Genomic DNA, 27,474 nt, shown 5'->3' on the forward strand with positions numbered 1-27,474 from the left:
CATAGCGGTTTATACCAGGAGGTGTGGGCGCAGACTGTGCAACGCTGCGACTGCGCAAGTCACAATCGGATGTGTGATCATCGGTGCTTTGTCTACGCGTCCGTCGAGCTAACAGCCCACCGCTTCATTTCTAGGAAATAGTAAAGATGTCTGGCTCATCAAACCTCGTTGCGATGAAGAAAGTTGTCCAGCAGCTGCGTTTTGAAGCGAGCATAAACAGAGTTAAGGTAAGACTATTTCACACGTAAATCTATTTGGTAAACATGCCCACGAAACTAGTCCGAGCTAGCGAACATCGGTAACGTTAGCTAGCGCTAAGGGCGTGGAATCTAGGCACACAAATGGAGATCTAGCCATGAAAACACAATCACAAACGCCCCAGGATAATTATTCCCAACAGTCATTGAACAGCAGGAAAAGCCTAACGTTAATTCAAGCATCTGTGTTCACACCATACTATTGACAACACTCATTTAAGGAGGATATTTACAGACTTGCAGGAGTCTAGCTAGTTAGGAGTGCAACAGGTAGAGCTTCCCTTTCACAGCTATATTCCTTTGTCTTTTCAGGTATCCCAAGCAGCTGCAGATCTTCAGCAGTTCTGCATGCAAAATGCCCTCCAGGATCCCTTGCTCACTGGGGTGTCCTCCAGTACAAACCCCTTCAGACCACAGAAGGTGTGCTCCTTCTTGTGAGGAAGACACACAGGACAGACCACAGCATTCTTTGGTGAGTCTTTCTTTTTTGGTGTATGTAGTCCTTTGGAGAATCTCAATTGCATACTCCTCACGACCTCACCTTCTCAAACCCCATTGAAGATGGTTGGAGGTAGCCTGACTACTTACACAATTATTCTGCTGCTCTGTCTTTTGCTACATACTTTAATCAGAGACTGAAGTCATTTGTGGTGACAAAGGGAATTGTGCAAAAGTTATCAGCGATTGGATTCTCTATCCAATCAGAGGATCAAAGACTATGAATTTTCAAACTACCGCTTTACCCACATGTGTTCTGCCTCTGGCCCAACCCATTGGTTTCTGGACCAATTGGACAGCCCCGAATGTGTTTGGATTTGGTGAAGGGTCAGGGAGCTACTCAGATCCAGACACATTGCGGAGAAGAAACTAACGTCCATGGGCATAGAGTTTGGCTGGAGCAAGGAGTCTGGGTAGCGAGGGTTAGGGACCTCCTTGCTTTCTCAGCCAATGGGGTTTGAGAAGGAGCATGCAATTGAGATTATTGCCTTGATTGGCCTGTAAGCTGCACTAAATCAGTAAAGTGAAACAGGTTATCTACTCCATGCTAGTCTTTGATTGCGTTACAGATATACCTGTTTCTTTAATGTGCAAGAGTATCACATTGTACCTCTGTCTTTTCCTGTCTCGCAGGCCTTCGTTTTGATGCTACAGGGAAAAAGTTGACCTCAACACTGCTCCTCATTGCCAATGGCAAACCACTGCCACATAATCTTATGAAGTGTAGAACATGTCAGGAAGACTTGCCATCTATTCTCAGCCAACCGAGGATACGATGAGAAGGGTTTATTTTTCATGGCACTGTGTGGTTTTCAAGTAAATGATTGTGCCTTTTCTATTCTATTTTATTCATTGTTCTTGACTTTTTGTATTTAGAAATTAACATTCTTTCTCTACATGACTGTGTTTTTGCTAATTGTTCTTGGGTAAGACTGACAGTGTTACATCTCAAATCTTTACTTAAGCTGCAAGTAGTTTCTAACAGCAAAATGTGAACAGGGCAACTTTACAATACAAAAGGCAGCAGCATGTCACTTATGCGTGATAAAAGCATCCACATCAAACACGAAAGTAAAATGCCATATTTAAGAATAAGGAAATCAAAGAACACATTCAGCAACTTATATTCCTATGCTTAAATTTACAATTGACATGCATAATGTTCATAGATGCATCTTTTGATTAAGTTAAATAGTGGCTTATTAGAAAAAGAAATGGCTGTAATGGAGGATCAGTGAGTATGGTTCAAACTAATTACCATCCAGTCTTAGCCGGCATCAAACTGTTCCGTAGTTTGATTTATATATATATCACTGATCAATGGTAGAAGAGAGCGCATCAAAGTCAAAATCTAGTGCACCGTTTGCATCCATCTGAAAAGGATCGTCCACTATTAAATAACCCATTCAGTTGAATCTGCTTGATTTGCTTTGAGACTAACTCTTTGGGGAAGAAAAAATAAACCTGTACTTTTTAAGACCTGTAAAATGATCTTATGTCCATGACCTCATAGAATTAAAGTCCTTGTTTGGTTTCATAAACTGATGCCACTCAAACGTAATGGCTCAAATCATTTGGCATCTGTTAAGTTTAGGTAAAATAATATTTTCAGAAGGATGCAAGATGCAACCACGCAAGAGTTTTCTAAGCCCAGTCTTCCACTGTCCTCTTGGGTCTATAAATCTCTTCGGACTGGTCTGTCCGTCCTGCCTCGTGATTATCTTGTCACGCGTTGAGGAGCATGCAGTGGTGCATTAGCATTACTCTTCAGGTGCTGAGTTTGAAGTGGTTTCACGTGGTACTCGTAGATCTTCAGTGCTGGCCCCAGTTTGATAGAAAGACCAGTCAGGACATCATTCCGTGTCATCAGGAGCAGAGACTTGCCATCGATTTCCTACAACGATAACAAATGGAAGGGATTGGGAAGCTCTTACCCACACGAAAGAGAGGGAAGAAAGAGCAACTTGCAAGGTTAGTAAATTACTATCTTTACCTGGTCCTGGAAAGCAGTAGCCTGCTCATCAAATCCTGCAGCTTTGAAATAATTGACGACATCAGTGAATGCCCAGTCTGCAGGGTCCGGCAGCTGGCCATTCTCCGCCACACTAGAAAAAGACAACAGGAAAATGGGTATAGGGACAAGGCAGGAGGACAGCACACTCTTATCCCTTATCTACAGCCTCACAATTAAAACCTCTAGACTTACAGTTTAGCTTCCACTGATCCATTTGTTTTGTTCTCCATTCCAGCTAGAGGAAAAAGAGAACAGTGAGATGGAGATATATGGATAAGCAAAAATACAATTGAAGCCAAAAGATTAGGATTATGAAGAAACATGAGGTCTGTCATAAAGTGAACACATTCACTACTTACTTGAAACGTGTGTTCGTTATAATAGGACGTGTCAAGAGGTTACCTGGATATGGTCAGTTGTTTCTGAAACCTTAACTACAGAGCGAGCATCTGATATACGGAGTGTTGAATAGAAGTCGTTTTTTTTAACCATTTCTTTGAAATGCTGACACGCATAAGTAGAGTACTCAGTTGCTAAGCAACATAGATGTGGGCCGCTTGATACTGTGGGAAATACTATGGTACAAATGCATAGATCAGAAATCGCATTCAATAATGCCAAAAAGCAAATGAGTCTTCAATGGATGATGGGCAATAGGGTTCACATAACATGGAGGATAGGATCATCACATTAGTCTGTGGATTCTGACCTGATCCAAAGCAATGGAATGCGTTGCACTCAGATTTGAGTCCAAATATCAGAGACGGGAGCAATTTTAAAGCTCCCTGATCTGCATGATTAAAACTTCCATATTCAGTGTAGCTACTGTACCTACGAGACTACCAGTCTTGGATGTTCTGTAGTTTATCTTTGGAAAGCTAATTTCCACCAGAAGCATCATTCATATAGTTTAAACTTTAGACACTGCATTTCATTCAGAACTATACACATCTGTGGACAGAAATATAGCTGATGGTGATGACATTGACTGTTTATTAAGTGTAATATCACAATGTGTAACAAAAGTCAGATGCAGCATGAAATCTGTAGTAAAAGAAGAATGGGTATACATGACAAACTTTGAATAATTAGTAATTTAGGATAGTTTATTCAATATTACTATAGCTTACTACTGAAATTATATCATTGCCAACGTTGTGGTTGTCTATTTGACACTTACCTTTTTATTGCTAATTCGTGAGCTAGTTGGTTTCCTTTTATAATTCTTAGGGCGTAAATAAATATCCGGTTTATTCACGATCGTGTGCTTGTCGCTGTGTAATTGATCTATAAACCACCTGAATTGCTCATTCAATTTTTCGGATATGTTGAAAGGACCTGCGAGTCGGCATGCGACACTAAGACAAGCTCGTGAACAGGCGCACACACCATTCTCAAACCTGACTGGCCAGTTCATAGCGAATGGGACAGGGTTCCGGTTTAGAAGCACGGCTTTGTACTGATCCTACAGTTTTGCTTCTGTACTGCAGTTTAACTAATGCTCGGCCCAGAAAGACAATTTCCATACATGGTCACATAGAGAAGTCAGATTAGAAAACTCCCAATTTAGTCATCACCTTTGGGTCTGAATACTTATGTAAATGTGATATTTCATGTTTGTTTTTTTAATACATTTTAAACATTTCTAAAAAACTGTATTTGCTTCGTCATTATGGGGTATTGTGTGTAGATTGAGAGAAAAAAAACTATCAATTTTAGAATAAGGCTGTAAGGTAACTGTGGAAAAAGTCAAGAGGTCTGAATACTTTCCGAATGCACTGTAGATGGCCTAAGAATAGCATGGAAAACTACCAGAAGGCAAGAAATCCAAAATGAAACCCTTCCTAGACAACTTTATGGCCCCTACATTTCATCACAATAAGGAAGATGTAAATTTGGGTGTACAAAACATTAACAACATTGTGACAAATTGGCATCCTTATCCAATTTTTTTAAAAAGACACAAAAACAATCCCAAAAATAAGAGTTTGATTATGATTTGCAAATCTATAACAGAAAAACCTAGGACTATCCAGCCAAAAACAGAGAACCAGAATCGGCGCCTTCAGTATTGGGCAACCCTGAAAGAATAGACTCCAGAACAAAAAAAGAACAACACATCAGACATCAACCAATGAAATTGAGGAATCCATTAATTCAAACAACTTTTGGGAAAGTTAGAACTGCCTAAACAAACCACACAGAGGAAAAATGTGCTATCCAAAATGGTGACTAATTGAAAACTCACTTTGAACAATTATATATACATATTAAAATGGATTCGGAACAACAACAAAAATTGCTGACAAATGTCTAATTCTTGAATCAGCCATTTAAAACAACCAGAACCTGTTAGTTCTGTTTTTGTTATTGGGGTATCTATAGTAAAACAAAAATACAGCTTGTGGTCATGATGGAATTTTTAACAAATTTATCAAATTCAGACCACAAATTTAGCACTGCAACACTCAAACTATTTAAAGTTGTGAATGTAGGGGCCTACCGGGTGGCACAGCGGTCTAAGGCACTGCATCGCAGTGCTCGAGGCGTCACTACAGACCCGGGTTTGATCCCAGCTGTGTGTCTTTATGGGTAAGTCTCTAAGAGCTTTCGACACCTGGATTGTGCAACATTTGCTCATCATTTTTTTCAACAACCATTTTCAGGTCTTCTCATTGATTTCAAGCAGATTTAAGTTAAAACTGTAACTTGGCTACTCAGGGACCTTCACTGCCTTCTTGGTAAGAAACTCCAGTGTAGATTTGGCCTTGTGTTTTAGGTTATTGTCCTGCTGAAAGGTAAATTCATCTCCCAGTGTCTGGTGGAAAGGATTTTGACTGTGCTTAGCTCCATTCCGTTTATTTTTTATCCGTTTTTTTTTATCCTGAAAAACTCCCCAGTCCTTAACGATTACAAGCATACCCATGACATGATGCAGCCACACCATGCTTGAAAATATGGAGAGTGGTACTCAGTAATTTGCTGTATTGGATTTTCCCCAAGCATAATAATATCCCTTCAGGACAAAAAGGTAATTGCGTTTTGACTTCCTTCTTTTCATTGTTAATTTTGTTAGTATTGTGGAGTAACTACAATGTTGATCCATCCTCAGTTGTCTCCTATCACAGCCGTTAAAATATGTAACTATTTTAAAGTTACCATTGGTCTCATGGTGAAATCACTGAGAGGTTTCCTTCCTCTCCAGCAACTGGGTTAGGAAGGACACCTGTATCGTTGTAGTGACTGGGTGTATTGAACACCATCCAAAGTGTAATTAATAACTTTACCATGCTCAAAGTACTCAATGGCTGCTTTTTTGTACCTTCTTTGAGAGGCATTGGAAAACCTCCCAGGTCTTTGTGGTTGAATCTATGTTTGAAATTCACTGCACGACCGAGTAGTCATTCAAAAATCATGTTAAACATTATTATTGCACACAGTGAGTCCATGCAAATTATTATGTGAAATGTTACGCACATTTTTACTCCTGAACTTATTTAAGCTTGCCATAATAAAGGGGTTGAATACTTATTGACTCAAGACATTTCAGATTAACATTTTTAGTTAATTTGGAAACATTTCAAAAACATCACTCTACTTTGATATTATGGTGTATTGTGTGAAGGCTAGTGTAAAAAAAAACACATTTCAATTGAAGCCATTTTAAATTCAGGTTGCAACAACAAAATGCAGAAAAAGTTGTGGGTTATGAATAACTTTTGAAGGCACTGTAGATAAAGATGTTGTTGTGGCAGAGCAAGTTGGACTTTATCACTATAGCGGGGCAGGGTGATGAGCAATAGGACAAAGTAAACCATTAACAGATTGTATCCAGATGGTAGCAGGTAATAACCAACTCCATCATAACATATGTTATCCATAGTTATATAACACCCATTGAGGACAGAGATCAAGCCATTGAGGGAAAGACCAACTGCAATGCAGGAACATTTTAATTTGAAATAAATCCCCATTTATAACAGCGTGGAGCAAAATTAATCTCATACGGTCCTTGTAACAATGAATGTACAAAACATTAGGAAAAACCTTCCTAATATTGAATTGCACCTCTTTTTGCCCTCCGCACAGACTCAATTTGTCGGGGGCATAGACTCTACAAGGTGTCAAGTGTTCCACAGAGGTGCTGGCCCATGTTGGTCACATACACATGGTTAGCAGATGTTATTGCGATTGTAGCGAAATGCTTGTGCTTCTAGGTCTGACAGTTCCGTAATATCTAACATGCAATCTAACAATTCCGCAACAACTACCTAATACACACAAATCTAAGTACAGGAATGGAATAAGAATATATACATATAAATATATGGATGAGCAATGACTGAGCGGCATAGGCAAGATGCAATAGATGGTATAAAATACAGTATATACATATGAGATGAGTAATGCAAGATATGTAAACATTATTAAAGTGGCATTATTAAAGTGACTAGTGATCAATTTATTAAAGTAGCCAACGATTTCAAGTCTATGTAGGCAGCAGCCTCTGTGTTAGTGATGGCTGTTTAACAGTCTGATGGCGTTGAGATAGAAGCTGTTTTTCAGGACAAGGCTTCTCACAGTTGTGTCAAGTTGCCTGGATGTCCTTTGGGTGGTGGACCATTCTTGACACACACAGGAAACTGTTGAGCGTGAAAAACCCAGCAACGTTGCAATTCTTGACACAATCAAACCGGTTTGCTTTGCACTTACAGTACTACTATCCTGTTCAAAAGCACTACTATCCTGTTCAAAAAGAACTTTGTAGCTTTAGCCGGTGGTAAACTTGTGGAATAGACACCAGCTGGAATGCAGTTTTATCCAATCAGCATCCAGGATTAGACCCACCTGTTGTATAAATGAGTTAATAGACCAATAAGAAAGAGTTCCAAACCTCTCTACCAACAGCTTTTTTTTCTTCCGTTTTTCCCTCCCCAATCAAACCAGTCCTAGCCAGTGGTGTAGTACTTAAGTAAAAATACTTCAAAGTACTACTTCAGTAATTTTTGGGGGTATCTGTACTTTACATGACTATTTATGTTTTTGACTACTTTTATTTCACTACATTCCTAAGGAACATAATATACTTTCTACTCCATACATTTTCCCTGACACCCAAAAGTACTTAGCAGGACAGGAAAATGATCCAATTCACACACTTATCAAGAGAACATCCCTGGTCCTCCATACTTCCTCTGATCTGGCAGTCACTGAACACACATGCATCATTTGTAAATTATGTCTGAGTGTTGGAGTGTTCCCCTGGCTATCCATACATTTTTAAAACAAGAAAATGGTGCCACCTGCTTTGCTTAATTGAAATCATTTTTACTTTTGATACTTAAGTATATTTGAGCAATTACATGTACTTTTGATACTTAAGTATATTTAAAACCAAATCATTTTAGACTTTTCCTCAAGTATTATTTTACTAGGTGACTTTCACTTTAACTTGAGTAACTTTCTTATTAAGGCATCTATACTTTTACTCAAGTATGACAATTGGGTACTTTTTCCACATTTTTTCCCCACATTTTTTGGATAGCCAGGGGCACACACCAACACTCAAAGTATTTACAAAAGATGCATTTGTGTTTAGTGAAGTAGGGAAGACCACTTGTTCTCTTGATAAGTGTGTGAATTTCACAGTTTTACTGGTCTAACAAGCATTTAAATTGTAAGGAGCACCTTGGGTTGTCAGAGAAAATGTATGGAGTAAAAGTACAATCTTTTCTTTACCAATGTAGTGAAGTAAAAGTTGTTACAAATATAAATTGTAAAGTACAGATACCCAAAACAACTACTATAGTAGTCCATTACAGTATTTTTACTTAGGTACTTTACACCAATGTAAATATGGTATAAACGAGAGTGATAAAGCGACATCAACCTCAGTCATTCACACCAAAAACTTAACTAGCTTAGAGTGGAGCGCCCTTAAAAAGTATCTAGTCGAGCGCCGTGCACATTTCGTGCAAATACTGTACACTGCTCCTACAGTGAGAGAACTGGGCTCGTGTCCAAATAGGAGGAGTTACGCTCAATTTCTACAGAATAACCAGGTCTGTAGTCTCCACCCAATAGGTTAGAGCGCGCCGCCGGGTGTGTGTTGACCATCGAAAGAGAAGGAGTTGCACAGAAAGGGTGAAAGTTCGAAGCTGCCCCAGATCTCCTCTCATATGCGTGTCGCTTGTGTCTGTCGTTTCGGAAACTGGAGATCTTATCCTGACGGACAATTTATCGGTGCGTAATGGGGAAATGAGGGGATGGAGGTTGAATAAAACTCACATGGGAGAGTAATGTTACAATATATGTACTGTGCAGAATACATACATTTCAGGTTGAAAATAGTGTCCCAGTCTGTGAATAAAAGGGTTGTGGAAATTGTAAGGTACAAAGGTCTGGCCGGCTTTAAAAACATATTTAAAAGTTTGCCAGTTGGACAACACACAGTTGTCTGTCTGTGCATTCATTGAGCGTGGGGTTGGTCGCAGCGCTTCACAACTAACGTAACGAGATATAATATTGTGACATGTCTGCTTCGCGCATAGGGCAAATGTTGTCATCCAAAAGTTTGCGCGTTATAACCAGAGAAAATTACCGTTTTTTCGGCAATGGGGCACAATACCCCGCGGGACACCTTACCTCTGGTGTCCGCTCAGTGATGATCCCCTCTCCGCTGTCACCTTTCTCTTCCCAGAGTAGAGCACTTTCAGGAGTCAGTGAACCGCCGCGTGGACTTGTCCAAGAGAAAATGACCGAGAATGCAGTGTTCTCCCAGAACAAGGTTTTGACCATCGACACCATGAACCCCAATGTGAAGAATGTGGAGTATGCCGTGCGCGGACCCATTGTGCAGCGCGCGGTGCAGATCGAGAAGGAGCTGAGAGAGGTATGCTTAACAATAAAATGTAACTTTCTTAAATCATTCTTTTCTTTTTTCCCATTTGTTTTTAAATTGGCAAATCATTTGTTTCTCTCAATCTGAAATATACAGCAGTTTGCAATCTCTCACTGACATGCGCTGTCTGTCTCGCCTAGACTAATTGCAACAGTCTGACTTTTAAACAAGTTTCAGGTGGCCTCAATGGCTCCGTTTTTCTGGATCTGCAACTACAGCAGTGACATGCAGCCTAGGCTTGTGTGATATTTACATTTACATTTAAGTCATTTAGCAGACGCTCTTATCCAGAGCGACTTACAAATTAGCTATAGGGTGACCAGACGATTTTGGTGACATGTCCCCAGCTAAAGTTTTCCCAGAAATGTTCCGGATTAGCTCCCAGAAAGAATAAAGCAACTCTGAAGTAAATTGAGGCTGACAATTCAGTAATCAAATGCTATATCCAATCATATATGCATGTTAAAACAGTCTATCCCTGTATCAAACATGTTTGCTGTCTGCTACCAAACTTGGGTGATTTTAAAATAAATATATAGGCTAAGATTAAGAACTGTGGTGGTTAGGCTAATCCATTTCTGTGTTAAAATTGCCAGAAGTATTTGAACCCCCCCTAAAATGTCAGAAATAACTGGTTTCCAATGGCTTGAGAAGCATTTGTCATGCCCTTTGCTTGCTCTGCCTTTTGCCCTCTAGCCTAAATGCTCACCAAAATATATGCTTTTTGAGTGCATTTGCTCACACACCCAGTGTGTCACCCACAAGCAGATTGACCCCTCGTCGGAAATCAAAATACTGTTAAAACACAGCGCTGATTGCTTATGACACCTGTGTAGTTATTTGTTCAACAATGTTGAGCCAAGACCTTATTTGTTATGTTGTAGAAGATTGGGGAGAGCGTAATCTCTCTTTCTTTCACTCCCTCTGACTCGCTCTCCCTTGTCACTGTTTGTTCTCGGTTATACAGTATCCGTTTTCATTGGAGCTGAGGAAGATCAAAGTCAAAGAGATTTACTTCAGTTTCAGTCTATTTAAACCTCTGAGCTTACAATGGCGTACAGTATAAAATCTATCAGGGGTCAAATCCTCACTTTCCCCCAGACCATTGCCACTGTCTCCTTTAACTCTCTTAAAAGCAATAACTCATCACTCCTAGAGTCGCCAGCCCCCCTCCAGTCGTACGACATTTGTCATGTGAAATTGTTGGTACTCGCTGGTCATCATGTTACAGCTGCTAGTTAGTGGAGTGGTGTTTCTAGATTTAACAGCCCACTCAAGAGTGAAGAGGTAGGTTGTTGACATTTTGATGTAGCCTACTGACATGTATTTTTACAATCATACCGTACATTTTTCAACAATGTACACATGCACACAATGCAATATTTGTGTTTTTGTCAAGATCAATCTACATCTATTGATATTGTCCACATTGTCAAACACTTTGGTCAGACTTAGTCCTCTTAGGTCAATGTTATTTTCCAGTTGGTTTTTATGTACTTGCCCTCAGTGTAACCCTTACCTGCACCATCCCCGTCCCCTCTCACTTCATTTCAAGAGTTGTCATGGAAACCCAGAGAGCATAGTTTACTGAGTTCAGTCAGGTGTGTAAAGCAGACCCTCCGAGTGGCTCTTTCCAGCAAGACGAGCAATGTTTTATCTGTGTGTGTGTGAGAAAGAGGTGAAAGGGTTGCTTTTTGGCTGCGGCAGGGTATGGAGGGACTATCATAGTAATGACTATGGTGACCTTTACCAGATGGTCCTGGGGCTTTACCCAAATACAATTTGGATTAATGGATTTTCTCTCTACTATTTGTTCCGAGTCATCCTCAAACACCCCAGCCAACCAAGAGCCAACCTGGGTTAGGGGATGTTGGTTACTACCGGTAATGGCGCCGGAGATGATGGCTGCCGTTTTACGGGCTTCTAACTAACTGTGCTATTTTGTTAGTTTTTTCGCATTGTTTAACTTATTTTGTACATAATGTTGCTGCTACTGTCTCTTATGACCGAAAAGAGCTTCTGGACATCAGAACAGCGGCTACTCACCTCGAATTGGATGAAGTTTTTTTTTATGAGTCCGACACAAAAGATATACTGCTTTCCCGAGACCAGAACCAAATCCCTGTCATTCGGATGAAGAAAAGACGAAAATACAGGGGGCGGAGTTAAGGGTGCCTTGTGAGAATTTGTCGGCAAGTAGATAAACCGCCTCTACCATCCGTTCTATTGGCCAACGTGCAATCACTGGAAAATAAACTGGATGATCGGCGATCGAGACTATCCTCCCAAAGGGATATTAAAAACTGTAATATCTTATGTTTCACTGAGTCAATGCTGAATGACGACATGGATAATATAGAGCTAGATGGGTTTTCCATGCATCAGAAGGACAGAGCAGCTACGTCTGGTAAGATGAGGGGTGGGGGAGTCTATTTTTCAATAACAGCTGGTGCGCAATGTCTAATATTAAAGAAGTCTCAAGGTATTGTTCGCCTGAGGTAGAGTTCCTCATGATAAGCTGTAGACCACACTATTTACCAAGAGAGTTTTCATCTATATTATTCGTAGCTGTCTACTCACCACCACAAACCGATGCTGGTACTAAGACCGCACTCAACGAGCTGTATAAAACCATCTGCAAACAAGAAAATGCTCATCTAGAAGCGGCACTCCTAGTGGCCAGGGACTTTAATGCAGGCAAACTTAAATCCATTTTACCTCATTTCGACCAGCCTGTTACATGTGCAACCAGAGGAAAAAAACTATAGACCACCTTTACTCCACACACAGAAACGCATACAAAGCTCTCCCTCACCCTCCATTTGGCAAATCTGACCATAATTCTATCCTCCTGATTCCTGCTGACAAACAAAAACTACAGCAGGAAGTACCAGTGACTCGCTCAATACGGAAGTGGTCAGATGACGCGGCTGCTATGCTACAGGACTGTTTCACTAGCACAGACTGGAATATGTTCCGTGATTCATCCAATGTCATTGAGGAGTATACCACCTCAGTCACCAGCTTCATCAATAAGTGCATCGATGATGTCATCCCCACAGTGACCATACATACATATCCCAACCAGAAGCCATGGATTACAGGCAACATCTGCACCGAGCTAAAGGCTAGAGCTGCCACTTTCAAGAAGCGGGACACTAATCTGGACGCTTATAAGAAATCCTGCTATGCCCTCAGACAAACCATCAAACAGGGAAAGTGTTGTCGTATGTGGCAGGGCTTGCAAACTAATATGGACTACAAAGGGAAACCAGCCGTGAGCTACCCAGTGACTCAAGTCTACCAGACGAGCTAAATGTCTTTTATGCTCGCTTCGAGGCAAGCAACAATGAAGCATGCATGAGAGCACCAGCTGTTCCGGATGACTGTGTGATCGCACTCTCCGTAGCCGATGTGAGAAAGACCTTAACAGGCCAACATTCACAAGGCCACAGGGCCCAGACGGATTACTAAGACATGTACTCGGAGCATGCGCGGACCAACTGGCAAGTGTATTCACTGACATTTTCAACCTCTCCCTGACTGAGTCTGTAATACATACATGCTTTAAGCAGACCACAATAGTCCCTGTGCCCAAGAAAGTGATGATAACCACCCTAAATGACTATCGCCCCATTGCACTCACGTTGTTAGCCATGAAGTGCTTTGAAAGGCTGGTCCTTGCTCACATCAACACAATTATCCCGGAAACCCTAGACCCACTCTAATTTGAATACCGCCCCAACAGATCCACAGATGACACAATCTCAATTGCACTCCGTAATCCCACCTGGACAAAAGGAACACCTATGTGAGAATGCTGTTCATCGACTACAGCTCAATGTTCAACATCATAGTGCCTACAAAGCTCAACACTAAGCTAATGAACCTGGGACTAAACACCTCCCTCTGCAACTGGATCCTAGACTTCCTGAAGAGTCGGCCCCAGGTGGTAAGGGTAGGCAACAACCCATCTGCCATGCTGATCCTCAACACTGGGGCCCCTCAGGGGTGCGTGCTTAGTCCCCTCCTGTACTCCCTGTTCACCCACGACTGTGTGGCCAAGCATGACTCCAACTGCATCATTAAGTTTGCTGATGACTCAACAGTGAACGATCACCGACAACGATGATATAGGGAGGAGGTCAGAGAACTGGCAGTGTGGTGCCAGGACAACAACCTCTGCCACAATGTGAGCAAGACAAAGGATGAAGATTTGACCATGGGGCCCCAGATCCTCAAAAAGTTCTACAGCTGCACCATCGAGATCATCCTGATCGGTTGCATCACCGCATGGTATGGCAACTGCTCGGCATCCGACCGTAAGGCACTACAGAGGGTAGTGTGTAAGGCCCAGTACATCACTGGGGCCAAGCTTCCTGCCATACAGGACCTATATACCTGGCAGGGTGTCAGAGGAAGGCCCACATTTTCTTTATTATCTATGGGTAGTCACTTTACCCCTACCTATATATACAGATTTCCTTGACTAACCTGTACCCCCGAACATTGACTCGCTCCCGGTGCCCCCTGTATATAGCCTCGTTATTGTCATTTTATTGTGTTACTTTTTATTACATTTTTTACTGCATTTTATTTAGTCAATATTTTTTTTAAATGAACTCCATTTCTTGAACTGCATTGTTGGTTAGGGCTTGTAAGTAAGCATTTCATGGTAAGGTCTACAACACCTGTTGTATTTGGCGAATGTGACAAATAAAATTGGATATGGTTGATTTTTGTCTTTCAGTAGTCTACATCAGGGGTTTAATAAGAAGTTATTACATCCTTATATCATATTGAGCACCTGTAAATCCATGCTGCATCACATCCGGACGTGATTGATGAGTCCAATAGGGCGGCACACAATTGTCCCAACTTCATCCTTGTTTGGCCAGGGTAGGCGGTCATTGTTAATTAGAATTTGTTCTCTAACTGACTTGCCTCGTTAAATAAAGGAATTTTAAAAAATACACAAAAAAATCTGAAAACAAGTCTGTTATGTTATTTAGGGGAACCTCCAAAAAGGTTGAAAACATGAAACTTGTTAATCTGTGCTGTATCAGGTGAACTAGCTGTAGGCTATTCCAAGTCTAACCTGATTTTCATACTGAGCTCTGATGGGTGTTAGATTTCTTTGTGAAAACAGGGCACAAAGCCTACATTCACTTGCTTGCTTTAAAAAAAGGTAAGGAAGGAACACCCACTTTCACACAAAATACATTCTCTTTTTCTCCACTCCCTCTCTGTCCTCATTTCACCCTCTCTCTATTTTCTCCTACTAACACACATGCCTATTTTGAGGGCTCAGATGAACTGTAATGTTTCAGGTGCAGATAAAGTTCATTTCCTGAAATCTGATACGACTTAAATTGCCGTCATTAGTTAATTCCACTCTTAGCCTAGCAGGAAGAGAAAAAACACTAAGTAGAATGTGAGCAAAACAACTTCAGCCCAATAACAGCTCGAGGACCAGGCTATAGAGGCCCATGGAGATACATTCTACCGCCCCAGTGGTCTCCATGGAGACTGCAGGAGGATTGCTGAGTAGCACGGCACACTGTGACTTTCTTTTAATGAATGAAAGACATTACATTTAATCTCCTGCCTCTGCTACTTCGCTAATTTTGAAGAGTAAACTAGTAGCCATGAGGTTGTAACTTTTTATTTTGCCAGACTTACCAGAGACAGAAAAAGAGGCAAATAAACTTACACACGCAGAAAGAGCAAAAATAACTAAAAAATAACTAGAGAACTGGGTAAGGAGGTAGAGAGAGAATGGGCAAAATCAACTGTAGGCTAGTCTCAATCATCTTATGAACATGCAACAGGCAGTACTCTGACAAGAGCCACATGGCCTTATCAGTGAAGGTTTTTCAACAAGGGGCCTGCAATGTGGTCTTTATGTGACAATGGAAAAAGACTCCCTGAAATAAAATACCTGATTAGTAGCACTTAGAACACTTAAAAATACTTTTTAAAGTTCCCAGAAAAAGAGGGGGACTGATTTTTGTAGTTATTTTTGTGCGCTTTTATTTTAATAAAACGTACTCTCGTCACTTGATTTCTTTTTGGTTGTTGCAACATATCTCGTTGCAGTAAAATGTAAACTGCTCTCTACTCTCTGTATGAATGGAATGTGAGGAGGTCCTTTGTAATTCAGTGGGTGTCACTCCCCTGCTGTTTGTGATTGGTCTGAACTGAGAGACACCTCTGTCTTGTGACCAATGGGAATGTAGGAGGTTTATTTTCTGTTGTGAACATTGGTGGTCATTGCTGGTCCAGCTGGCCCAATTAGATTGGATAAAGTCTCTGGTGGGTAGAACAACAGCAGGGCTGCTTTGCTTCCCACTGGGTTTGAATGAGTTCCACTTGTGGCCACTGATCCACTGTCCATGTTGTCAAATACCAAGCATCTGGACACTCACTGAGGAGCCAAAGGACAGAGAAAAGGGAACAGACAGCTGGTGTTACCATTGGCCTATAAGAACATAATTTCATCACCATTCCTTGACAACCTCCCCAAATGAATATTTTTTTATCCTATTCTCCATGACCAGTTCTGTTTTGCAGTCTGTTTTTTTACACCGCATTTGACACCTACTTTTGTCGTCTGTTTCTACAGCTGCAAACGAGCTGATTCCAGACAGCATTTTCTCTCCTTTAATATGTTAAAATATACAGTAGTTGGGCTGAACAACTTGTTTTGACTTCCTCCACTCTGCTCCCAAACACAGATGCATATGATGTGATTGTAGGTAAGTGTGTACAGTTGGAAACCCGAACATTGGAAAAGCTCAAATTGGATTCTGTCACTCATGTGTTTTATCTTTTTCTTGTGGTATTATTTAATTTAGTCTTTATTTAACCAGGCAAGTCAATTAAGGACAACGACGGCCTGGCAAAAGGTCTCCTGTGATGTCCTACATTTTAGGACCTAAAAGCAAGGGATGAGGAAAGCACATATTAAACCAATGCAGGCTGCCAAGTCATTTCTCCTGGCAAAGACTATACCTGATTTTGTATCTGTGCTTGAGAGTTTAAGTAAAAACACATGGCAAAGGAAATTATGAAGAGCTGTTTGGCTTTAAGGGTTGTCTATTTAAAGGTCTCAGGGCTGGGTTTCTACTAAACTAACATCTGGAATTGTTTTACGATTGTCATACCAAGGATCGTTTAGCTACTTTATTTTGAATTTTAGGACCCATGTAGGTATAAAAAAATAAAAAAATCTATATAAAAATGATTTGATGAAATATTGAATTTGGCCTATTAACTTATAATATAATAATAATAATATATGCCATTTAGCAGACGCTTTTATCCAAAGCGACTTACAGTCATGTGTGCATACATTCTACGTATGGGTGGTCCCGGGGATCGAACCCACTACCCTGGCGTTACAAGCGCCACTTATAGAAACGCATTGAATTGAACAGATTCATACATGGAAAAACAGTGTAAAAAATAAAGGAAGTATGTTTTGAAGGGTCTGTCCAATATCTGAGAGATATAAGAAAGCTCAGAAAATAAAATAAAAGTTACATGTGGAATTATCTGTAAACCTTTAATGTGGAACTGCCCCATTCACTTCCATTCATTTTTCGGCCCGGTACCGGGTTAACTTTAGATGTGACCTCATATTCCAGCAGCAAGTGACCTCATACTCATGTCTTACTTAAAGGGACACGCTCAGATAAGTAGTTATACATGATTAATTATGAGTTTATAAAGAATAAAGTAAAGTATTGGACTCCCTTTATCACCTGCACACCCCTGTGACCCAAGAACGCATGGGACACACTCTTTTCACACCACTTCGATACAAAGAGCACTTTTGATATCCCTAACCATTTTCCTAACCTCAACCTCAGTCTCCTAACCTGCTGCTCAAGTTCCCCTAACCTTCAATGAAAAAGTCACTTCGGTATCGAAATGGCGTGAAGAGTGTTTCCCAAGAACAGGGAATCGAAGTGGCGTGAAAAGAACACATTGTATTCATCCCTCTCTTTCTTCCTTGCCCTAATTGTTTCATCCTCTCTCTGCCTTACTCATTGTTTTGTGTCTTGTTTCTCTGTCCTGCAGGGAGTGAAAAAGCCCTTCACTGAGGTCATCAAGGCCAATATCGGTGACGCCCATGCCATGGGCCAGCAGCCAATCACCTTCTTCCGCCAGGTCTGCTTTTATCCACTATGTTCCAAACCATTTATCTAAAACAACTCTCTTTTTGATTACAGGGTGTCTTTCATTCTCCTTTGTCATTTGAAACCGTTCTGTCTATGGCAAAATCACGTCGTGACATTTTCATGCAGATTCATGCAGCGTTTCATGCTGATTTGTGTACATTATCCTGCATCAATTCCTGTCTGTTCCTCACCTAGCTCTCGCTGTCCGCTCTTCCTCCTCAAGGTCTTGGCACTCTGCTCCTACCCGGAACTCTTGAAGGACAATATGTTTCCAGAGGATGCCAAAAGCAGAGCGCGCCGCATTCTGCAGGCTTGTGGAGGGAGTAGTTTGGGTATGTTGTTCAGATACTTGATTGATTGTGTATTGGAAGGATGTAAGTTAAGATAAAATACACAAAGGGGATATTTTAGCCAATAAGCCTGTGTCAGCCTGTTAGTGTCTGCATAAGCAATGAATGACCTTGCGCAGTCTAGGGTGGCCAACCCCGATCCTGGAGCGTCGCAGTGTATTGAGTCTCTCTCTCTCTCCCTCTCTCTCAGGTGCGTACAGTGCCAGTCAGGGTATAGACTGTGTGCGGCAGGACGTAGCTCGCTACATCGAGCGTCGGGACGGGGGCGTGCCCTGTGACCCGGACAACGTCTACCTCACCAGCGGCGCCAGCGACGGCATCATGGTAAAAAACTCAAAAATCATACAATTCGATTTTTCAAGTAAACTTCTCACTGCAGATAAAGGGGAGGGCAGGAGGAGAGCGTTGAGGACTCTAGACTTGAGATGCACCCATCGGTCCTCCTTTGCTCCCCTCTCTCTCCCAGACTATGCTGAAGCTGTTGGTGTGTGGTGAGGGTGCGTCGAAGACAGGGGTGATGATCTCCATCCCTCAGTACCCTCTGTACTCAGCTGCTCTGGCTGAGCTGGGTGCTGTGCAGGTCAACTACTACCTGAACGAGGAGAAGTGCTGGAGCATGGACCTCAGTGAGCTGGAGCGCTCCCTAGCGGAGGCCAGGAAACACTGCAACCCCAAAGTCCTCTGCATCATCAACCCTGGAAACCCCACTGGTAAGTAGCCGAAGCTTAACACATACGGAATTCATGATGCGTCATGTACAGGTTGACATAGGGATTTCACAGTCCTCCCAGTCAATCACTAGACGGCGCCAGAGGACAGAAATCCCACTTAGACATAAACCAAAATGTCCAGTTATGCCAATATGAATCTGAACCTTTCCCTCTCCTCCTCTGTAATAGGTCAGGTCCAGAGTAGACAGTGCATTGAGGATGTGATCCGATTCGCTGCTAAGGAGCATCTCTTCCTGATGGCTGATGAGGTAAACTAATCAGGCAAGGTCAAGAACTGGGCCCTCGTTTATAAAGGTTGAGTACCCATAAAATATGCCCCGAAACATGCGTGTGCCAGTTGTCACGTAAAAGTTGGCATTTCTAAAAACTGAACTTGATGTAAGAATGTGCTTATCGCCCCGCCAACTTTAGACCACGCATACGCACAGTTTCTAATGGTTAAAGTATTGCTTTGCAAGAAGTCAAAAAGTTGCCTAGTAGCTTACTGCAAATAGGGAATATATGATGACTTATAACAAACAAAAAAATCTGTTGCTAAATATAATAACGAGATGCAATCACATGCTGTTAGTGAGAAGTGCGAAAATGAATACATTTTATCGTTGCGTTCGAAAAATAATAAGAAATCTATTCCCAATGATTTATTACATGTCCTTGATCATTGCAGAATACATTCTTCACCTTTTCTGACTGTGACGGTTTAATACCAACAAAATAGCCTGTAGGCCGACCAAAAGTCAGGATAGGCCACCATTCATTCCATTTGATTGTACCCACTTTACTATTAAATAGATAGTCTATTTGCCTTATGCGATCCGAGGCGAAGTTTAATGGTAGAACAGACTGTTCACATTTGTAGGCTATGTCTGTATACCGTAATGTCAAATTCTTCCGAAAAGCCTAGACATGATTTAATTTATTAACATAATACATACAGTACCAGTCAAAATGTTTGGACACACCGACTCATTCAAGGGTTTTACTTTATTTTTTACAATATTCTACATTGTAGAATAATAGTGAAGACATCATAACTATGAAATAACACATGTGTAATTCATGTGGTATTGCTGCAGAATGCTGTGGTAGCCATGCTGGTTAAGTGTGCCTTGAATTCTAAATAAATCACTGACAGTGTCACCAGCAAAGCACCCCTACACCACCACACCAACTCCTCCATAATTCACGGTGGGAACCACACATGCGGAGATCATCCGTTCACCTACTCAGCATTTCACAAAGACACCAAAATTCTCGAATTTGGACTCATCGGACGAAAGGATAGATTTCCACCGGTCTAATGTCCATTGCTTGTGTTTCTTGGTCCAAGCAAGTCTCTTCTTATTATTGGTGTTTTTTAGCAGTGGTTTCTTTGCAGCAATAAGACCCTGAAAGCCTGATTCACACGGTCTCCTCTGAACAGTTGATGTTGAGATGAGTCTGTTACTTGAACTCTGTGAAGCATTTATTTGGTCTGCAATTTCTGAGGCTGGTAACTCTAATGAACCAATCCTCTGCAGCAGAGGTAACTCTGGGTCTTCCTTTCCTGTGGCGGTCCTCATGAGAGCCAGTTTCATCATAGCGCTTGATGGTTTTTGCGACCGCACTTAAAGAAATGTTCCAGATTGACTGACCGTCGTGTCTTAAAGTAATGATGGACTGTCGTTTCTCTTTGCTTGTTTGAGCTGTTCTTGCCACAATATATACTTGGTCTTTTACCAAATAGGGCCATCTTCTGTATACCACCTCTACCTTGTCAAAACACAACTGATTGGCTCAAATGCATTAAGGAGGAAAGAAATTCCACAAATTAACTTTTAACAAGGCACCCTTGTAAACAAGGCACCCTTGAAATGCATTCCAGGTGAAGCTGGTTGAGATAATTCCAAGATAGTTCAAAGGGTGGCTACTTTGAAGAATGTAAAATATAAAATATATTTGGATTTGTTTAACACTTTTTTTTGGTTTACTACATGATTCCATATGTGTTATTTCATAGAGTGTGTGACTGTGACATAAAAGCAAAGTAGATATCCACGTTTATAAACACAGGGTTGCTACAGTTAGTTATTTGTGATCATAAACATTATTTTGAGTTAATCCTATGAGGGGGGAGGTTGTTAAATAGATTTGACAGTACAAAGGGAGGGTCATGTGAAAAAAAATTGACTTTGAGGAAGGGGGCGCATTTTTTAAGGACAGCTTGAGTTGGACCATCCCCTGCCTTCCCCCTGGTAAATTTAGATCTGTCCCTTACCAATACCATCCTGATCCTCCTCACAAACACAATTTCAACTGTGCTTACCTTTACGTATACCACTAACATCCCCTTCTCTCCTCTCCTGTCCCTCAGGTGTACCAGGATAATGTGTATGCGGAGGGTTGTCAGTTCCATTCCTTTAAGAAGGTGCTGTTTGAGTTGGGACCACAGTACTCAAACACTGTAGAGCTGGTGTCTTTCCACTCCACCTCCAAGTGCTACATGGGAGAGTAAGACATTTTCTCCCTCTCTCGCTCTTTCATGCTCATACCCTGAACTGTTCAAACGATACACAAGCAGGCCAAGAGGACTGGGTATGAATCTGCATTATTTTCTGTAGAAACCTCAAGAGCAATACTCAGTAACCTGACTTGACATATCAACCATCATATGGCTTCATTTAAACCAGTATATCCTGTATCGCCGATAGATATGGTAATGGTACGGTGATCCGTTGCTTTAAGAACCACTGTGCTGTAACTGGTCTCCCCCTTTTGCTCCCCCAGGTGTGGTTTCCGTGGGGGTTACATGGAGGTGATCAACATGGACCCAGAGGTGAAAGCCCAGCTCATTAAGCTGGTGTCGGTCAGACTGTGTCCCGCCGTCCCTGGTCAGGCTCTAATGGACCTGGTGGTCAACTCCCCACAGCCAGGAGAACCTTCGTACACCACCTTCATGAAGGTAATCATTTGGTTATATGGTTATTTAACAGACATTTTTTTTTAATAGAAAATGACTTACCCGACTGTTAACATTGACAGGGACACATATTTAACATACAGTACATTGGGGTTCCGAAATGATTGACATCCTTGGTAAAGATGAGCAAAAATGTCTGTATGAATAAATAAAACAAATTCTGAGCAATATTGTGTGCCCCAAAAAAAAAAATTGGGGAAATTATATTATTTTATACTAATAAAATTACTCATTTTGTTTAACAAGTTAAACTTTTTTTTTCTCAAAAAAGGTAGGGGTAAAAATGATTGACACCCCTGTTTTCAAAATGGTTGCCTCCGCCTTGATACCCTTCGTCTAAGCTTCTGGACTGCCCTCTTCAATTCAGACCACATAGCATCAAAGATCGACCGCCATAGTTTACAGTAGGTGTGGGGTTCTTTTCTGCTCGTGCATTCTCATTTAGATGCCAAACCCACCACTGCTGTGCGTGGCCTAAGAGCTCTATTTTCACGTCATCTAACAAATGTTAACGCCTGGAGTTTGCTAAATGGCATTGGCACTTGGATTGGAACGGGGGCTTTGGGCAAATTACATAAAAATAGAGCTCTTTGGCCACGCACACCAGTGGTGGGTTTGGTGTCGAAATGAGAATGCATAAGAGCAAAATAACCCCATACCTACTGTAAAATATGGTGGTCGATCTGGAATATTTTGGGGCTATTTTGCTTCCACTGGTACTGTGGCCCTTGTTATGGTCAACGGCATCATGAACTTTACCCAGAACCAGGACATGTTATCCTAAAACCTGTTCGCCTCTGCCAGGAGGCTGAAACTTGGCCACAGGTGGATCTTACAGCAAGACAATATCCCCAAGCACACATTAAAATCCACAAATACATTGTTAATTGGCCATAAAGTTTACATTTTCCAATAGCCATCTCAGTCTCCAGACTTGAAACCCATTGAAAACCTGTGGTTTGAATTGAAGAGGGCAGTCCTTAAGCACAGACGAAGGACATCAAGGATCTGGAAGGATTCTGTATGGAGGAATGAGCTAAGAACATTTTAGAAAAAGGCTCAGTGCCGTTTTCCTCGCAAGCTAATGCATTGGTAATGAATGAGAGTTCATTTTTGAGGGGGAAAAAACATTACTTTATGCTTTCTCTAGGCAATTGTATATATTATTTTGCATACAATATACAATACCCGTCAAATGTTTGGACACTCCTAGTCATTCAAGTATTTTTCATTATTTCTACAGTTTTCTACATTGTAGAATAATAGACATCAATACTATGAAATAAAACATATCGAATCATGTAGTAACCCAAAAAGTGTTAAACAAAGATAAAATATATTTTATATTTGAGGTTAAAGGTTAAATAAATAAAACATACATAATTAAATTCTTCAAAGATGCCACCATTTTCCTTGATGATAGCTTTGCACACTCTTGGCATTCTCTCAACCAGCTTCACCTGGAATGCTTTTCCAACAGTCTTGAAGGAGTTCCAACATGCTCAGCACTTGTTGGCTGCTTTTCCTTCGCTCTGCATTCCAACTTATACCAAACCATCTCAATTGGGTTGAGGTAGGGTGATTGAGGAGGCCAGGTCATCTGATGCAGCATTCCATCACTCTCCTTCTTGGTCAAATAGCCCTTACACAGCCTGGAGGTGTGTTGGGTCATTGTTCTGTTGAAAAACAAATGATAGTCCCACTTAGCTCAAACCAGATGGGATGGTGTATCGCTGCAGAATGTTGTGGTAGCCATGCTGGCTAAGTGTGCCTTGAATTGGAAATAAATCACAGACAGTGTCACCAGCAAAGCATCCCCACACCCTCACACCTCCTCCATGCTTCATGGTGGGTACCACATTTGCAGAGATCATCCATTCACTTACTCAGCGACTCACAAAGACACGACGGTTGGAACCAAAAATCTAATTTGTACTTATCTGACCTTATCTTATGTTTCCCAAGGAAGTCTCTTCTTATTATTTGTGTCCTTTAGTAATGTTTTCTTTGCAGCAATTCGACCATGAAGGCCTGATTCACGCCGTCTCCTCTGAACAGTTGATGTTGAGATGTGTCTATTACTTGAACTCTGTGAAGCATTTATTTGGTCTGCAATTACTGAGGCTGGTAACTCTAATGAACTAATCCTCTGCAGCAGAGGTAACTCTGGGTCTTCCTTGCCTGTGGCGGTCCTCATGAGAGCCAGTTTCATCATAGCGCTTTTGCGACTGCATTTGAAGAAACTTTCAAAGTTCTTGAAATGTTCCGGATTGACTGACCTTCATTGGGCTCCCGAGTGGTGCAGCGGTCTAAGGCACTGCATCTCAGTGCAAGAGGCGCCACTACAGTACCTGGTTTGAATCCAGGCTGAATCACATCCGGCCGTGATTGGGAGTCCCATAGGGCGGCGCACAATTGGCCCAGTGTCGTCCAGGTTTGGGTGGAGTAGGCTGTCATTGTAAATAAGAATTTGTTCTTAACTGACTTGCCTAGTTAAATAAAGGTAAAGAAAGAAAAAAAGGTCCTAAAATAATGATGCTTTTGTTTCTCTGTGCTTATTTGAGCTGTTCTTGCAATAATATGGACTTGGTCTTTTACCAAATAGGGCTAACTTCTGTTTACCATCCCCACGTTGTCACAAGACAATTGATTGGCTCAAATGCGTTAAAGAGGAAAGGAATTCCACAAATCAACTTTTAACAAGGCACACCTGTTAATTGAAATGCATTCCAGGGTGGCTACCTCATGAAGCTGGTTAAGAGAACGTCAAGAGTGTGCAAAGCTGTCAAGGCGAAGGGTGGCTACTCAAATACAAATATATGCAAAAGGCGTGATTTGTTTAACACTTTTTTGGTTACTACATGATTCAATATGTGTTATTTCATAGTTTTGATTTCTTCACTATAATTCTACAATGTAGAAAATAGTAAAAATAGAAAAACCCTTGAATGAGTAGATGTGTTCAAATCTTTGACTAGTACTGTAGATCAGTATTTGACAGTATAAAATAAATCATTCATTTTTGTTCATCTTTGTGAAGGGTGTCAATAATTTCGGACCTCACTGTATGTGGCCCATTCGCAAAATCACACACACACACACACACACACACACACACACACACACACACACACACACACACACACACACACACACACACACACACACACACACACACACACACACACACACACACACACACACACACACACACACACCGTCTTCCCTGTGTTCAGGAGCGAACAGCAACCCTCAGTCTGCTGGCAGAGAAGGCCAAGTTGACAGAGGAAATTTTGAACACTGTACCTGGGATCACCTGTAACCCTGTCCAGGGAGCCATGTACTCGTTCCCCAACATCAGCCTGCCTCAGAAAGCCATCAAAGAGGCGAAGGTTAGTCAGCCCAAATTACTTCTGCTCTGCTGTTAGGAACTGAAACAAGTCAAATTCAGGAAATTAATTTCCATTTTATTTTAATAATAAATTGCATTTGAAGAGCGCTTTTCGTTTACAGATAAAAATCACAACGCTCTTTTACAGTGAGCAACCGTTCTAAGAAAAGGCTTTAATAAAAGAGGGCTAAAAACATTAAGCAAGACATTTAAAACAAAACCCTTTTGTAAAGATCTGGTTGTGAAATACTTACTCTATGGACGTGTGAATCTACTGCAATACCGTAATTCACTTATGCTTCTGAGCCTGCTTTAATACTGTCATTTCTGCTTCTCTCTCCAGACTCTGGGCCAGGCACCGGACATGTTCTACTGTATGAAGATGTTGGAGGAGACTGGCATCTGTCTGGTGCCGGGAAGTGGCTTTGGACAGAAAGACGGGACAAACCACTTCAGGTATGGCCATTCCAGTTTACTCAAACGTGTTATCACAACCTCTCTCAGCGTAAAATGGGCATACATCCCAAAGTAGGAATGTGTGCAACATAAGTAACGTCTGTCATCAAGTCCAAGCTGTTGTAGATTACCACGGTGTGGAGTATACTATTTATTTTACAGCTCTTTAATGATGTTCTCTTTCATATTCTCCCTCCTTGTTCCAGGATGACCATTCTGCCGCCCACAGACAAGCTGAAGCTCTTACTGGCTAAAGTGAAGGAGTTCCACCAGAAATTCACTCGGCAGTACTCTTAATCATCCTCCTTAACTTCCTAACTTTCACCAAATCAGAAGAGAATAGGACACAGACCAATATGTGCACAATCTACTAACCAACCTATCAGAAATCATCTGTCAATAAGTGCCTACATCTTCGGTCACCATGACAATGCACTTTAACTCCTAGGCCTACAAGATTCCAAGGAATGGTGGACTCACAGACTGTACATGTAAAAATGTTGTGGTTGTGAACACCAAGGAGACTTAGTTTGGAGTTTTTTAAAATGTTATCTGACACACATAATAACTTCATGTTCATTGTCACCTCAGTTGTGTGTCTGTGCACACACTTGTGTGGCATGATCACACAAGTCAAGGCCAGTATGACAGTATAGTACATTTTAGTCATCTAGCACACGCTCTTAACCAGAGCAACTTACAGTAGTGAGAGCATACATTTTCATACTGGTCCCCCATGGGAATCAAACCCACAACCCTGGCGTCGCAAGCACCATGCTCTACCAACTGAGCCACGCTGGACTAGTAGTAGTGTATGAAATGGAAAGAGCTACTAGATTATTTCCAGACTCTGTAGAAATGGTTTTGTCAGTAAGGTACTGTGTAAGATAGTATTATGTAAGAGAATCTTTCACATAATGATTTTAATTGAAATATGATTTTATTATATTTGCTACATAAATACAACATTTTTGCCTCTTATTTGTGTGGAACTTTCCGTCATAGTGCTAGACTTCCACAAGAGGGCACACTTGTCACAACCCATGGAATCTACTACAAAGAATGTCCTTGACTTTCAATTGAGTAGCGTACCTTCACATTCTTTAGACCAAATTCATGGGAAAAAAATGGGACAAAGAGGAGACCGCAGGGAGAAGAATCAGAGACCAGTTTTTGAACAGCAGGAGAAGGAAAATGAAAAGAAATGCGGTCAATGATTTGTAGAATTATGAAGAAGAACAACAGCTCATGGCAGTTATCATGGGGAGTGAGTCAGGAGCCTACTGCGTGCACACACACACACACGCTGGGAGAGGTTGTCCCCTGAGGTTGAGCTCTCCTTGAGGGCTGGCCTGCTTTCACAGGTTTTATTGAGAGATCAGTTCCTGTTAATATTATCTCTAATGATGTCACGTGAATGTATTTATTGAACTTGTCCGTCGGCCCTGCATAAAAGACCACAACTGTCATAAATAGAAAAGTATACCAGTTTCATTTAAGGACCAAAAACATTGACAGCCGTGCTTTGTATAACCCCCACTTCCATCTTATAGCTATAATCTACAATGATCAAGATATTGTTGGACATATACTTTATTTCTTGAGGGAGGGGGATAGCTTTTAGTCTGTAAAGCGCTTTCTCTCTCCTGTCCTCTACAGTGGCTGCCAACATTCATTATCCCTGACAAAGCAGAGCCCCTTTCCTAATTAACCACCTCTTCGTCTTTCTGT

At 41.3% G+C, this 27,474-nt stretch overlaps 3 protein-coding genes across 7 annotated transcripts; 2 read left to right on the top strand and 1 right to left on the bottom strand.

Annotated features, from left to right (window-relative positions):
* The first annotated feature begins 1 nt into the window (after nt 1).
* On the top strand, nt 2-2,300 carry LOC124041719 (guanine nucleotide-binding protein G(I)/G(S)/G(O) subunit gamma-5). Its single transcript, XM_046359633.1, has 3 exons — nt 2-227; nt 570-729; nt 1,389-2,300. Exons 1-2 carry the CDS (start codon nt 147-149, stop codon nt 693-695), a joined length of 207 nt encoding a protein of 68 aa, XP_046215589.1. The 5' UTR covers nt 2-146; the 3' UTR covers nt 696-729; nt 1,389-2,300.
* LOC124041718 (sterile alpha motif domain-containing protein 13-like) lies at nt 1,599-11,267 on the bottom strand. 3 transcript variants are annotated; one of them, XM_046359632.1, is made up of 4 exons: nt 11,190-11,267; nt 2,962-3,004; nt 2,749-2,860; nt 1,599-2,649 (listed from the first exon to the last, which is right to left on the bottom strand). In XM_046359632.1, exons 2-4 carry the CDS (start codon nt 2,997-2,999, stop codon nt 2,473-2,475), a joined length of 327 nt encoding a protein of 108 aa, XP_046215588.1. In that variant the 5' UTR covers nt 3,000-3,004; nt 11,190-11,267; the 3' UTR covers nt 1,599-2,472. The 3 variants fall into 3 exon arrangements, with proteins under 3 accessions (XP_046215588.1, XP_046215586.1, XP_046215587.1); XM_046359630.1 differs by lacking the exon at nt 11,190-11,267 and adding an exon at nt 9,415-9,960; XM_046359631.1 differs by lacking the exon at nt 11,190-11,267 and adding an exon at nt 3,950-4,426.
* LOC124041717 (alanine aminotransferase 2-like) lies at nt 8,855-26,723 on the top strand. 3 transcript variants are annotated; one of them, XM_046359627.1, is made up of 12 exons: nt 8,855-9,012; nt 9,470-9,661; nt 17,756-17,845; nt 18,080-18,188; nt 18,397-18,530; nt 18,673-18,916; nt 19,106-19,185; nt 21,291-21,427; nt 21,704-21,878; nt 25,133-25,288; nt 25,631-25,743; nt 25,950-26,723. In XM_046359627.1, exons 2-12 carry the CDS (start codon nt 9,524-9,526, stop codon nt 26,038-26,040), a joined length of 1,467 nt encoding a protein of 488 aa, XP_046215583.1. In that variant the 5' UTR covers nt 8,855-9,012; nt 9,470-9,523; the 3' UTR covers nt 26,041-26,723. The 3 variants fall into 3 exon arrangements, with proteins under 3 accessions (XP_046215583.1, XP_046215584.1, XP_046215582.1); XM_046359628.1 differs by having other exon boundaries at nt 8,858-9,012; nt 9,475-9,661; XM_046359626.1 differs by lacking the exon at nt 8,855-9,012 and having other exon boundaries at nt 9,022-9,661.
* Nucleotides 26,724-27,474: the final 751 nt, after the last annotated feature.

Source organism: Oncorhynchus gorbuscha, linkage group LG08, assembly GCF_021184085.1.
Source record: "Oncorhynchus gorbuscha isolate QuinsamMale2020 ecotype Even-year linkage group LG08, OgorEven_v1.0, whole genome shotgun sequence".
Taxonomy (NCBI): domain Eukaryota; kingdom Metazoa; phylum Chordata; class Actinopteri; order Salmoniformes; family Salmonidae; genus Oncorhynchus; species Oncorhynchus gorbuscha.